The following is a 15,233-nucleotide window of genomic DNA, read 5'->3' as shown; positions in this document are numbered from 1 at the left end:
ATCAGGGAAGGTGCACAGAGGCCTGGCGTTCAGATCTGCCTCCTTGCTGAAGATGTATGCCCAAAACTGGGCCTGTCCCAGAAGATGTGTTGCCTGTGCAGTTTATTCACTCACCTGCACAGACTAGCCACTGAGGGACCCTGGACACAATATGACTCTCTCACCTGCTCTGGCAGACAGAGCCCTCACAGGTAGCCCAAATTTCTGGAGCCCGAAACAGGGTCTGTCCCAGAAGTTAGGTTGCTTCTGTCTGTCCTGAAGCTGTTTAGCTTCTGTGGTCCACACTCTTGCTTGTGCAGACTGGAGCCCAAGCGAACTGGAGCAAAGATGGCTCTCCTTCCGGCTCAGGCCTTGAGACTCCCCCCAGGCGTACACCCCTCCTTGGGCGGGAAAGGTGCTGGGCGACTGGAGCCAGAAATGGGATCCTTCCCAGAAGCTGTGTCCCTTCTGCAGGCCGCCCCCTCCCCGGGAGTGCACTGGAGCAAAGATGGCCCTCCTTCCGGCTCAGGCCTTGAGACTGCTCCTGAGAGGACACCCCTCCTCGGGCGGGCGGGGAAGGTGCCGGGCGACCAGGATGGCTTTCATTGTGAGCCATAAGTTAGGGTATGTTTGTTGTTCCTTCATTTTCATTAAATTCTAAAAAGTTTTTAATTTCTTTATTTCTTCCTTGACCAAGTTATCATTGAGTAGAACATTGTTCAGCTTCCATGTGTATGTGGGCTTTATGTTGTTTTTTTGACTTTTGAAGACCAGCCTTAGTTCATAGTGATCTATAGGATGCATGAGATTGTTTCAATCTTCTTACATCTGTTGAGGTCTGATTTGTGACCGATTATATGGTCACTTTTGGAGAAGGAACCATGACGTTTCTGAGAAGAGAGTATATTCTTTTGATTTGGGATGAAATGTTCTATAGATGTCTGTTAAATCCATTTGGCCCATAACTTCTGTTAGTTTCACTGTGTCTCTGTTTAGTTGTGTTTCCATGGTCTATCCATGGTCTATTATTGTGTGAGGTGCGATATGTGCTTTGAGTTTTAGTAAAGTTTCTTTTATTAATGTGGGTGCCCTTACATTTGGAGCATAGATGTTCAGAATTGAGAATTATTCTTGGTAGATTTTTCCTTTGATGAGTATGAAGTGTCCTTCCTTATCTTTTTTGATGACTTTTGGTTAAAAGTTGATTTTATTCTATATTAAAATGACTACTCCAGCTTGTTTCTTGGGATCATTTGCTTGGAGAATTGTTTTCCAGCCCTTTATTCTGAGGTAGTGTTTGTCTTTTTATTGGGGAATTAAGTCTATTAATGTTAAGAGATATTAAGGAATAGTGATTGTTGCTTCCTGTTATTTTTGATGTTATTTATATGTTTATGTGGCTAACTTCTTTTGGGTTTGTTGAATGATTACTTTCTTGCTTTTTCTAGGGTGTATTTTCCCTTCTTGTGTTGGTGTTTTCCATCTATTATTCTCTGTAGCGCTGGATTTGTGGAAAGATAGTGTATAAATTTGGTTTTGTCATGGAATATCTTGATTTCTCCATCTATGGTAATTGAGAGTTTTGCTGGGTATTGTAGTCTGGGCTGGCATTTGTGTTCTCTGAGGGTCTGTATGAGATCTGCCCAGGATCTTCTAGCTTATAGAGTCCTTGGTGAGAAGTCTGGTGTAATTCTGATAGATCTGCCATTATGTGTTACTTGACCTTTTTCCCTTACTGCTTTTAATATTCTTTGTTTTGTGCATTTGGTGTTTTGACTATTATGTGATAAGAGGAATTTCTTTTCTGATCCAGTCTATTTGGAGTTCTTTAGACTTCTTGTATGTTCATGAGCATCTCTTTGTTTAGGTTAGGGAAGTTTTCTTCTGTAATTTTGTTGAAGATACTTACTGGTCCTTTAAATTGGGAATCTTCATCTCTCTTCCATACCTATTATCCTTAGGTTTGGTCTTCTCATTGTGTCCTGAATTTCCTGGATGTTTTGGGTTAGGAACTTTTTGCATTTTGCATTTTCTTTGACTGTTATGTCAATGTTTTCTATGGTATCTTCTGTACCTGAGATTCTCTCTTCTATCTCTTGTATTCTGTTGGTGATGCTTGCATCTATGACTCCTGATCTCTTTCCTAGGCTATCAACAGGTTTGTCTCCCTTTGTGATTTCTTTATTGTTTCTATTTCCATTTTTAGATCCTGGATGGTTTGTTCAGTTCCTTTACCTGTTTAATAGTGTTTTCCTGTAATTTTGTATAAACCGGTGTTCTTTTGTATTTCTTTAATGGAGTATTTATGACCTTCTTACAGTCCTCTCTCATCATCATGAGGTGTGATTTTTAAATCAGAGTCTTGCTTTTCTGGTGTGTTGGGATATCCAGAGCTCGCTGTGGTGGGAGAACTGGGTTCTGATGATGCCAAGTAGTCTTGGTTTCTATTGCTTATGTTCCTTTCCTTGCCTTTCGCCATCTGGTTATCTCTGGTATAAGCTCATCTTGCTGTCTCTGACTGTACCTTGTCCCTCCTGCAAGCCTCTGTGTCAGTACTCCTGGGAGACCAGTTCTCTCCTGGAGGAATTTAGGTATGAAGAGCTGTAGTACAGGGTCAACTCTGGGGTGCAGACAGAAATCAGAAGTATCCTGTCCCTAGCTGTTCCTTGATTTCTGTGTCCTGGTGGTTCTGGGAGGGTCCCTCTTGTGCCAGGAGTTTGAAGAGAAGTGGTGGTCTTACCTGCGCTTGCAGGTGTGTAGGCTCTCCTGGGAGACCAGCTCTCTCCTGGCGGTGTTGGTGTTATGCAGTGCTGTGGCACAGGATCAGCTCCTGGCGCAGATAGAAACTGGGAAGATGGTGTCCCAGGCAGCTCCTAGGCTCCTGTGTCCTGAGGTCCCGTGAGGTTTCCTCCGAGCAGCAGTGGTGGTTTCACCTGCACTCAGAGGCTTGTCTGTACTCCTGGGAGGGTAGCAGAGGGTCAGCTCCGGGCCAGACAGAAATGGGGGGGGTGTTGCTGTTTTCAATGAGACCCTTTCTGACAGTGATAAGACAGAATCACAGTATTTTGATTTGCATTTCCCTGATCGCCAAAGATGTCAAACACATTTTAAAGTATTTATTAGCCATTATATTTCCTCTTTTGAAAATTCTCTGCTGCTCAGCTCATTTTTTAATTGGGTTGTTTTCTTGCTATTAGGTTTTTAAGTTCTTTGTGTTTTCTAGATAACTATCCATTACAGATGACAAAGGCTTTCTCCTGCTCTGTAGGCAACCTCTTTACTCAATTAACACTTTGCTTTGCAGAAATTAGTTTCATGCAGTCCCATATGTTGATAATTGCCTTATTTCCTGAGTGACTGGACTCCTATTTTAAACGTCCTTACCTGTGACTTGAGGCATCTTCCCTACATTTTCCTCTAGCGTTTTCCAGGTTTCCGATTTGGTTCCTTTTTTTCATGTGCGTTAGTGTTTGGCCTGTATATATGTCTATGTGAGGGTGTCAGACCTCCTGGAACTGGAGTTACAGTTGTGAGCTGCCATGTTGGTGCTGGGAATTGAACCTGGGTCCTCTGGAAGAACAGCCAGTGCTCTTAACCCCTGAGCCATCTCTCTAGCCCCAATTTTGGTTCTTTTTAGCATGCTGACCTTTTCTACTCTCCTGTCTCGAGAAGCTTTTGGATTTTTTTTTTTAGGTCCTGCAATTTTAAACCTTATGATGCTGGTGGCGTGTTTCTGTTTGTTTATTTAGACTAAGTCTTCCATTATAGCCCAAGACGCCTCAAATTTGCAATCCTCTTGCCTTAGCTATGTGTCACCATTCTCTCTTTGGTGCATGATTGTTTGTTAAGGAAGGTTTATTTTTATTATTTTGAATTATTTGTATGTGTGTGGTCTTAATTTTAGTATGTGCAAGCGAGTGCAGGTGCCTGCAGAAGTTAGAGGCATCTCATCCCCTGGAATGGGAGCTACACATGGCTGGGACCCACCTGATGACTGTGTGGGAAGTAACTCAGGTGCTCTCTCGCCATCTCCTCAGCTCTGCAGATCTGATGGAATCTGCTGTGCTGAGGACTAACCAGGCCCTTTCAGTCTGGAAACGCAGGTTGTTTAGTTTCATAGAAATTTATTTCAAGGGGGACTAGAGAGATGTCTCAGGTGCTAAGAGCACCGTCTGCTCTTCTAGAAGTCCTGAGTTCAATTCCCAGCAACCACATGGTGGCTCACAGCCATCTGTAATGGGACCCAATGCCCTCTTCTGGTGTTACTGAAGACAGAGTACTCACATATATAAAATAATTAAACCTTTGAAAAAAATGTATTTCAGGATTTATTTTTTTCAAAATTCTCTCCATATCATCTATCTTCATATGTGTTTGGTCTGCTTTCTAAATCTCTCCAAATGATTGCTTTTATTCAGGTCTGAGTTGCCTTACTTTGACAAATAAAAATAGCTTAGATTATTAATGGGATGTTAGAGGACTTCTTATGGGATTTGTTGAAGTTACTAAGCCATATAATAAATATTTCTTTTTTTTAAAGATTTTATTTATTTTATGTATATGAGTACACTGTAGCTGTCTTCAGACACACCAGAATCGGATTCCAGTACAGATGGTTATGAGCCACCATGTGGTTGCTGGGAATTGAACTCAGGACCTCAGGAAGAAGAGTCAGCGCTCTTAACTGCTGAGCCATCTCTCCAGCCCCATAATAAATATTTCAAGTCACCCTGAAGTATGAAAGTAACCCTAGGCAAGATACATTGACAAATGAGTCCTGCTGTATTTCAGCAGGCTTGTTCAGGAAACAGGCTTGGACTGGCTCTGGCCTATTGTCGGTATATTGCTGCTCCTCAGTAAAAAGATAGATTTGAGGTTGGATGGATGGGTGACTTAGCAGTTAAGAGTGCAAGCAGCCCTTCCAGAGGGCTACATGGCACCTCACAACATCTGTAACTCCAGTTCCAGGGACCTGACACCTTCTTCTGTCCTGTGTTTACCAGGCATGCACGTGATGCACAGGTATACATAAAGGCAAAATTCCTATAAACATAAAATAATGATTAAAATATTTTTAAAAGATAATATTTTAAAATAAAGAAAATAATGGACCTGCTGAGCTACAGACTTACAGACTATAAATCACAAAGATGACTTTTCTTAGCTGACTATTGAAAGCTGGGAGCATACTTTCAGTTATGAAGCTCACTCAAACCCTAAGTATACATAGAAGATAGGATTAAAGATACTGTATATGTAATCTTAGATCTTAAAGATCTGTTAGTTGTTGTGGAAATATTAGCAATATTTTATACCAAGGTTATGTGCTTTGGGTAATACTGATTTTGCTAAAGAGGTATTAAAATTCTATATTTTTCCTAAATATATCCAAGTCATTTTTTCTAACAGCAGTATTTCTAGCATGTAAGCTGTTTGTTGAAAATCAGTTCTTTANATTTAAAAAAATTAAAATTTCTAAAGGTAAAATAGCAAAGCAGTAATTATATAATACTCATTTACACCCCTCAGCCTTTTAGGCGAGATTGTCATGCTCAGGACAGACCTTCAGGTTTCTGGGATTAAACATTTTCATTCTGAGTCTAATTACTTAAGTAGTTTGGTATTGGATTGTTGATTTGTATGAGAATCTGAATAAAATCAGAACTGTACAGTATTGTGATCTCACTGGCTCTGGCTCCATTTAAGTATATTCAGTAAGCAGTGCAGTGCTCATCACTGGAGATCTCAAAGCTTCTGCACACCAGAACTATTGGGAAATTATCGATGCATTTGAAACTAAAGGATTATATGGATATTTTTCTTTAGAGAAACCTCCAGCACCATCACAAGTCCAGTTAATCAAAGCTACTACCAACTCTTTCCATGTCAAGTGGGATGAAGTGCCTACAGTTGAAGGCTATCTTTTGCAGTTGAATACTGACCTGACGTACCAAGCCCCATCGTCTGACTCTTCAGCAGCACCCAGTGTGCTAGGTAAAATAAGTGTCATGCTTGAGGGATGCAAGTCTGCTCATGTGCTTCTTAAAAGCCCAGAAAATGTTGTGGTCATGCTTGGGTCAGGACGATGCGTGAATTTAACCTGTCCTGGTACATGCCTGGTAAGCCAACGCCCCTCAGCCTCAGCTCTGAATCTTGACTGCTTTACTGTTGTTGTGGTAGAACTCAGAAAGGTACATAGCGTTCATTTTGACACCCTTTTAAAATTGATAGTACTTGAGTTCCAGAAATGTTTTTAATTAACTTTCAGAAATATTTTAATGTTTTTTCTTAAGTGTTTTTAACTGAACAGACCCTTGGAAAGTAATTAAATTTGTTATAGTCTTCAGGAAGGATTTCATCAACTATTAAGTAAACTATTAAGAAGTCAGCTAAACTTGAGTAAAGATGATATTTTAATCTTTAACATGAATATTTACAACATGTTTTATGGATGCTAATTAAGAGCACATCAGTGTGAACTTTCTCATTCCTACAGGAGGCAGGACGGACCCTCACAGACAAGGCAGTAATAGCACCCTTCATAACAGTGTAAGTTGAAGCATCTGTGATGACAAATGAGCATTTACAGCTCTAGTCCCCGCTTTTATTGAGCTTTTTCTATATATTACTCTGAATAAGTGATTACTCCTGGCTTTCTATGCAAATCATCTCTGAGATGTCCACGCAGCGGCTCAGAGTTAGAGTGCTTGGTAGCATATGTGAGACCCTGCATTCACTCTCTAGCCCCACAGAAATAAAAGGGAAGAGCTCCACAGGATTATTATGACAGAACCCTGAAGTGTGTTCTCTTGTTCTGAAGAGAAGCCTGGTTTCATCGCATCTAGCATTGGATGCTGTTGTCCTCCTGTTGATACTTAGGAGCCAGGCGTGGTGGTGCACGTCTCTATTCCCAGCATTGGAGAGCTGGAGCCAGAGCGTTCAGAAAGTCAAGGCAGCCTTAGCTATAGTGTTCAGAGCCAACCGGAACTAAGCAGAGCCCTGTCTGGACCAAAGTGCATTTTCATGTTTATATTGTGACATTGCTAGACGTCACACATGCATTAATTCTGAATCTATAAAATACGATTTAAGAATATTTTCATGTTATACTACATATTTCATTTACAAAGAATATCAGTAGCTATAACTGAACAACTATGAGTTCACTTGTTCTTTATGAAGTAGTCATGGTAAGTATTTGTATAAGATAATGGCTCATCTTATTAAAATTTATATTTTCTTCTGGTAAACTGCTGTTGATACCAGTGAACCCTTTCCATGGAAAGGGATGAGCTGTATTCCTATTCTGAGCATGGCTGAGGGTGAGGAGGGTGAAAAAATACTGTAGTGTGCAGGAAGGAGGTCGTACACACTTCGTTCATACAGTTTGTGAGTTGTCTGTTTCAGTAGACAAACTATATTTATATTATGTCTATAAAGGTATTGTGAATATTATATGGTGTGTGTGTATGTGCGCGTGTGCGTACGCATGCATGCGTACACGCATGTACGTGTACCATAAACTGTGTATACCATAAGGTACTGTTGTCCCTTCCTGTTCTTGGATCTCGTTAAAAAAAAAAAAACTCCTTTAAATTAGTTTAGCTTTCTTTTAGTATCTTAACTGTGCCCTCCTAAATGAGGTCATAGTTGGGTGTAGTACCACACCCTTAATCTCAGCATTCAGGAAGCGTAGGCAGGTGGATCTCTGTGAGTTCAAGGCAAGCTTGGTTCACATAGTGAACTCCAGGACAGCCAGGGCTGCATAGTGAGACCCTGTCTAAAAAACCCAAGCAGAAGAACAACAACAATAAATAAAATCCTTATTTAACTAAGTCTTTACTTTCTAGCTTTTGATCACTTCTCTTCACTGAGAAGATGAGGAAACTGGGCGGTGGGGAGTACTTGTAACCCTGTCCTTGGGAGGCAAGCATCCTGGGGAAGTAGGGGCAGGAGCAGTCTTAGGCCAGCCAGACAAGCCTCCTTAGCAAATTCTAGGCAAGGGAGACCCTGTCTCAAAAAACACGGGACAGCCTTCTTGAGGAAGTACAGCCAAGGCTTCCTCTTGTCTCCATACACATGTATAGACATGTTCACATGCACAAACACATTCACACATACAGGAAAAATAACAGAAGGTAAAGACTTGGTGATCTCTCTCCCCTGTGTCCCCTCTCCTCCAGCCTTGAATCTTTATAGTTGAGTTGGACTTGATGCTTGTATCATGCCATGTAGTATGTTGTCAGTATGTTCTTCACATGCAACTTTGCTTTTCCTGCCATTAGTTGCCTCCCTTTTTCATTTTATTTTTTCTTTCCTGTAATTAATTTATATTCAGATTCCAGCCATTTCTTTTTTCTTTTTTGTCTTCTGGAGCCTTTCTTCATGCTCTAGTTCAGGGCCTCCTAAGCCTGTTCAATACACAGCCTACTTTTTTTGCCAAAGAAAAATGTGCACACTCCAATATCTAATATAAAAGAAATAGACAAATGAAATACCTGCTAATAATAGTTTATAGAGAAATGTGTAATGTGTATATGCAGGTGAACATGTGTACGCATGGAAGGTGGAGGCTGCCATCAGGTGACTTCCCAGTCATTCTCTACTGAGTTTTAAGACAGACTCCCTGAACCTGAGTCTTGTAAATTCAGCTATACTGACTGGCCAGCAAGCCCTAGGGATCCGTCCTCCTCTCTCTACTCCCCGAGCACTCTTCCAACTCATAGAGCTTTTTCAGATGAAATTTTGTTTGGATCCTAGGCACCTGAACTCAGTGTCTTATATTTGTGCTGAAAGTATTTTATCAAATGAGTCATGTCCCTAACCTAAGAAATTGCTTTAAAAATAATTATTTGGTATGCATACATTAAATATAAAAGCAAATTTTCGTGCTGATGAAATGGTTGTCCCTTGTTAATTTTTACATGCCTAAGTCTTGGGTGAATACTTAATACTGGAGGATTAAGAACATCTTCCATGTTTTTGAAGATTAATGGCTGTTTTGACTTTATGATTATAGTTGCCAAGAATGCCATCTCACATAAATATGTTGACAAAATGGCAGAAGTATATTCAGGGCCAGTCCACACATTGCTGGAAAGCCCATCCTAAACCTTTCCTTATGAGCCAGAATTCATGTAAGGCTTTTATAAAACTCAAGCAGCAATTTAAAAATAAATCAGATATCTAGAGGCCAGTAAGATGGTTCAGTGAACACACACACATACACACACACACACACACACACACACACACACACACACACGAGTAAAACAATAGCAACATTGGAGTGTTTGAAGGAAGGAGGCCATCTTTATGGTTGCATGGCTATACAATGGATAATGTTGTCGTTGATAAACTGAACTGCCATAAAGTTTAAATGTGTTCATTATATTATGTTTAGGAAGGTAAATTAAATGTCACTAATAAAATCCCCATTTCTTCTGCTCTCCCCATCCCAATCTCCTCTGCCTTAACCTCCCAACTAACCAAAATAAAATATCTATATAGCCAGACTTAGCATTTAGAAGATTTCTGACCAAATGTTCAATAAGACTGATATTAGTATATTGAGTCTTTATATATAAAATTCACTCATACAGAATAATTCCTTTGCTGACATTTTTCTTCTTTTAAGCGTCATCTGATCTTTTGGCTCTGTGTCTGTTTTTTTTTGTTTGTTTGTTTTGTTTTGTTTTGTTTTTATTTTTCAAGACAGGGTTTCGCTGTATAACCCTGGCTGTCCTGGAACTCACTTTGTAGACCAGACTGGCCTTGAACTCAGAAATCAGCCTGCCTCTGCCTCCCAAGTGCTGGGATTAAAGGTGTGCGCCACCACGCCCAGCTTCTGTGTCTGTTTTTTTAAAACTCAAATAGGGGCTAACACAATGGTTCAGTGAGTCGGGAACTTGCTATACAAGCCAGACCACCAGAGTTCCATCCCTGAACCCACGTAAAAAGCAGGAGAAAATTCACTGCACAGGGTTGTCCTCTGACTACGAGTGCCCACCCATACACGTACACACAGTTAACACACAGTAATAGAAACGGTAAGTGGAGTGGTTTTCATGGCCTCAGTGTGTTACGTATTTCTTTGTAATACTAGCCACCATGTTAAAAACTAAACATGCTAAACTACAGCTACAGTCTTCGGAGCATGGAGAGTAAGTAGAAAAGTCTCCTAAAACTGCTAGATTTAAAGAGTGGTTCTATAGAAACTAGTGAGATAATTTTAAATGTTTTATGTTTTGGTAAGTTTTAGTTTCTGTTGTTGTTCTGTGACTATTACTTATAGCCTAGGCTAGCCTAGAGCACTGGAGTGATAGCTATCTTATAGCCTAGGCTAGCCTAGCTCTCAAATGACTGGGCTCCCAGGTGTGCACCACCACTCCCTGTTGGTAAACTTGCCTTCCCGAATGTGCTTGTATTATTTTCCTTTTTGTGTACTTCTATGTCACTTACATCTCTTGCTATGATGAACTGTTTTATTTCCTGTAGGTTAGTGAGACAGTAAACAGTATAAAACCTGAGCACACAGCTGTGAGAGGAGCTTCACTGAGAAGCAAGCCCGACTCAAGAGCAGCCGACTCGAGCGCTGCTCTGCACTCACCATTGGCACCCAACACTTCCAATAACAGCAGCTGGGTGACGGACATGCGCAAGAATGAAGGTTAGGGTTATGTTTGAAAACAGATCAAAGCTTTATAGCCTGGGTAGGGAACTCCAGAGTTACTGAAAAATAGACATTATACTGTTTACACTGGTTTTGGTGGGGAGTGTGTGTGTGTGTGTGTGTGTGTGTGTGTGTGTGTGTGTGTGCGCGCGCGCGCGTGTTTGGTTTTTCATGACAGGGTTTCTCTGTTCAGCCCTGGCCTTGAACTTGGAGATCGCCCTGCTTCTGCCTCCCAAGTGGCTGCCATTAAGGATATAGGCAGCCATCATTCAGCTTTATGTGTGTGTGTGTGTGTGTGTGTGTGTGTGTGTGTGTCTTACTGTGTACTCTTGGCTGTATTGGAATTAACTGAGATCCATCTGCCTCTGCCTCTTGAGTGCTTAGATTAAAGGCAAGTACTTATGTTACATGTTTTTGATAATTTTCCTCAGAGTGAACATAGTTGACAAGTTCACACATTGTAAATATGAAATTTCAGTTCAGGGAATGTTTGGTGACATTGAGGTTGGCCGGTATGGTTAGTGTGACTGTCCCTGTGCTCATTTTCTGGTCACTTTTTAGCTGTATAAGGTTATTTGTTTATCTTAATTGCTATTTCTAAAATGCTGAGATCTGTGCTTGATAAATTGTAATTTAGTAAATAGTGGTGAAGCAAATATCTGAATTAATAAGTAAATTCGATTGTGGGAACAGCATTCATAAGACAGCTCACAATTTGGTGATTTTTTTAATTTGAATATTCTGTTGTATTTTGTTTTATTTTTTATTTTTGGTTTTTTGAACAGGGTTATACTTTGCAGTCCTTGCTTACCTGGAACTCACTATTGTAGCCTAGGCCAATCTAACCCTGTGGCAGTCCTCCTGTCTGAGCCTAGAACCTGTTGTAATTCACCATGCCTGGCTATGTTCAGATGCCACTGAGATACTATCAAGTATTGTTTGTGACTTCACCACCAGCAATTGATTCTGGAATATCCTTGGAATAGAAAGTAGCTTTTTAATTTTAAGACTTTGCAATAGCTGTTTTAAATGTTTCAGGGATTCAAATATAACAGAATAAACATTGTTTTTAAATATAACAAGATAAACATTGTTTTATTTCCATTTTGCATCTACAGTAGATAAAAATACTGTAGAACATTATGTTGTATGTTTTTCTCTTTTCATTACTGATGCAAGACTCTCCATTTTGTTTGGTTGGATTTTACTTTTTTTTGAGACTGACACACACTATTCTCCCAGGCTGGCTTAGAACTCAGATGTTTCCCAGGCTACCTGGCCTCAAGCTCCTAGTGATTCTCCTGCTTCACCCTTCTAAGTGCTGGGATTATAGGCATGGCTTGTTATACCCAACAGGATTACTGGCTTTCTTGACATAATGGGGTTATTTTGGTATAGATAAGCTTGATTCTGAACTTCCAGTTTAAAATTTTTTATTTGTAATTTTCTGCTGTACAAAGAAGTTTATATGCTGAAAACAAATTTGAGCTTAAGCCTTCCAGTTTTTCAATAAAATTGGTTTTGAGCATATGGTAAAGCCAGAGTTCGTTCCACAGTGCTGACACACCATAAACACTGTCAGGGCCAGACTCTTCAGTCTCAGGTCACCAGCAGTGTGACATTCTTTGCAGACTGTAAGAACTGCCCTGTGTGCTTCCAGCAGTGAAGGAATGTTATGACTGCATGTGTGTTCTCCTTGAGAGAACCCTCTGGCTTTACCAGACGGAGGGATGGTTTAGGAAATAATTGAAAGACTGGTTAGGAGTTCTTTCAGGATTCTCAGACAGATGTGTGAAGATAACACAGTGGGTAAGATCGAGTAGGAGAAAAGCCAGTGAAGAGGCTCTTAGTAGGCCTTAGTATAGTTAATATAAAGGTATCTTCATTAAGCTTTGCAGCTGGCTGGTTATGAGAGGGAAAGGTGAGTCACAGAAGACAGTTTTTAGTTGGACATCACAATGGACACAGAACTTCATCAAAATGGAAATAGAGGAGTGAGAACACATTAGGAAGAATGTTCAACTTTGAACTTAATTGAAATACTCTATACTTTAATATCTAGATATGGAGTCTAGGAAGCAATATTTGTCTATAAGTACAAATGTAGAAGTTATCTGAAATGTAAGTTCCACAAGAGCTGATTCCCAATAGCCAGTCTGTGCCCAGGCCATCCATGCTTGACTGACTGGTGACTGAGCAGTGACTGGTGTTTGCAGCATAGGGTATGGTAGGAGAGGGAAGAACTGTGTAAGAACACCAGGTAGGAAATGTCACTGAGGAGAGTGAGAAAGGGGCCCTTAGCTTAGTAAAAGAGAGGTGGTGGTGTTTGTTTGTTTGTTTGTTTGCCTGCTGTTATTTTAGTCTCTTTATAGTGAGCATCACAGTTTGCAACTCTTTGCACATGTTTTTTACCAGATGAAGAAGTTCATGAGGCATGAATCCTGCCTGTTTTCTCTCAGCATTGTAGAAACAAACACACTGCCTGATAGAAAGTCTGCTGTGTTGTCAGATGAGTGAATGTAATTCATAGGAAGAGACAGGCTTTAAACAGAAATGTGTGGGCACCACTGTTTATCTTCCATAATGGAAGAGAAGACAGAAAATGGACAAGATCATAAATACATTTAGAACAGGAGAAAGCAGAACAGTGAAGAAATTCATGCCGGATTACCACCCTCTCCATACATACACACCCTAAAATTAGTGTCAAAGTCTTTTGATCTCTAGTATAGTAGCAAGTAATGTCAGTATTTAGTGTGGGAGAGGAGCCGAGATGTTACACATTCGTGCGAGGTCCAGTGTACCTATTCTAAACATACCCGAGATTATCAGGAAGCTCCAGGCTTTAAACTCTGGTCCTTCCTCGTGCTTCAGCACATGTAGTGTTCTAAGTGGTTGCCTGGACTTAAGGACAGTAATTCCTGATACTTGGCTCTCCAGTACTATTTCCAGTGTGCAGACTACAGTAGCCCTGCAGACCATGAAAACTGATCCATCCAGTACAAATGGGGTAAAAACCCATTTGTTAAAGCCGAGACCTCACTAGCAACATGTAGTACCAAATCTAAAGGTTTGGAACACATTTCACACACTGTACTGTGATCCATTGATGCTTGTGAATCCTCACAGTTACCAGTGTAGACAGGGATTGCATTGCCCTGTGGGGAAGATCGTGAAGCAGTTAGATAGACATGTAAAATAGCCTGTCCTTTTTCCTCCCTTTGACTTTTATCTTCTGTGAGCTGAATCTTACCATGCAGCCCGGTCTGATCCCCTAACTTGAGGTCCCCTCCTCAGCCTCCTTAGTGCTGAGATTATAGCTGTGTATTTTTGCACCCAACCATACACCTCTTGTTAGCCTCAAATTAAACAAGTGTTTGTTGCTTGTCACGTTAGGAATTGAACCCGGGGTCATTGTTACGCTACACTTAGCTACATCCCCAACCCAATATATTCTTTGCTCCTTTATGTTAAGTGTTTAGATCAACACACACTAGGATACAACATATCTCCTCTACTGTGAGTAGGCTCAGCAAACTTGCTCCTTAGGAAAGATTAGTCCAGAGGATTAACAGTCCTTGGAGTTGATTGCTTTCTAAGACAACTTATTGTCTTGTACTAGGAACGGGGTTTCATCTTTGTAAGCATCCTCTCTTTCACTGTAGCTAGTCACCAAAGCCTTAGAAAGGGCATTAGTTTGAATGGTTATTCATTTCTGATTGCTCTATTTTTCTCAGGTTGTTGGGGTGTGTGTGGGGGGTGTGCATGTGCGCGCGCGCGCTCACATGTTCGAGTTCATGCACTCTTGTACCCACAGATATGATTGTGTGTGCATGTGAAGGCCAGAGACACCTTAATGTGTCTTCCTCAGTCACTGTACATCCTGTTACTTGAGATAGGGTCTCTAATTCTTACATGGAACTTGCCAATTTAGCTAAACTGTCTGACCAAGAAGCCTCAGTGATCTGCCTTTCTCTGCCTCCCCAGCACTGGGCACCATGTCCAGGTGTTTTATATGGGTTCTGGGATTGAACTGACTGAGAGATTTCCCTAGCACCCCAGTTTGTTGGGTCCCTTTAATCATGATAAAATACACATAACACAGATATGTTTACAAGTTTGGTGTCATTTAATACTCTGTATGTTTATTAACTGTTTTAGTATGTCTGAGTGATTATTTAATAGTTAACTGGTGGTTTGGTTTTCAGTTGATGAAATATGTGCTCTGCCTGCAACTAAGATCTGCCGTGTAGAGGTGCATGCTGCAGCAACGCCATTTTCTGTAAGTTTATGACATGGTAGTGATGTGTGTTTAAATGGAAATGGTCTCAGGTTTCATGTAGTAAGGAACTAATATAAATTTAGAAGCAGGCGGAGGAGTAGGAAATTTCATAATATATTTAGTGAAAAAGATGATACAATAATAATGTACATTTTGTGGACCCAGTTTTCATGTAAAAATGTACTTAGTGCCCATGTTCATATTCTCAGTGTATCAGCTCACAATGTACTTTCTTTTTTTTCTTCTTCTTTTTTTTTTTTTTTTTTTTTTTTTTTTTTTTTTTTTTTTTTTTTTTTTTTT

General features: G+C 40.4%; 1 protein-coding gene across 1 annotated transcript in view; it reads left to right on the top strand.

The window, feature by feature from the left end:
• Hcfc2 (host cell factor C2) overlaps window positions 1–15,233 on the top strand; it is a 43,698-nt gene that overhangs the window by 19,271 nt on the left and 9,194 nt on the right. Inside the window, exons 8-11 of the mRNA XM_029542344.1 lie at window positions 5,806–5,973; window positions 6,476–6,528; window positions 10,477–10,648; window positions 14,860–14,933. Of these exons, the coding sequence (XP_029398204.1) occupies window positions 5,806–5,973; window positions 6,476–6,528; window positions 10,477–10,648; window positions 14,860–14,933 (467 nt within the window). The remainder of the gene's footprint in view (window positions 1–5,805; window positions 5,974–6,475; window positions 6,529–10,476; window positions 10,649–14,859; window positions 14,934–15,233) is intronic.

This window comes from Mus pahari, chromosome 9 (assembly GCF_900095145.1).
Source record: "Mus pahari chromosome 9, PAHARI_EIJ_v1.1, whole genome shotgun sequence".
Taxonomy (NCBI): Eukaryota; Metazoa; Chordata; class Mammalia; order Rodentia; family Muridae; genus Mus; species Mus pahari.
Note: the sequence above shows the minus strand (reverse complement) of the source record. Positions and strands in the feature narration are given on the sequence as shown.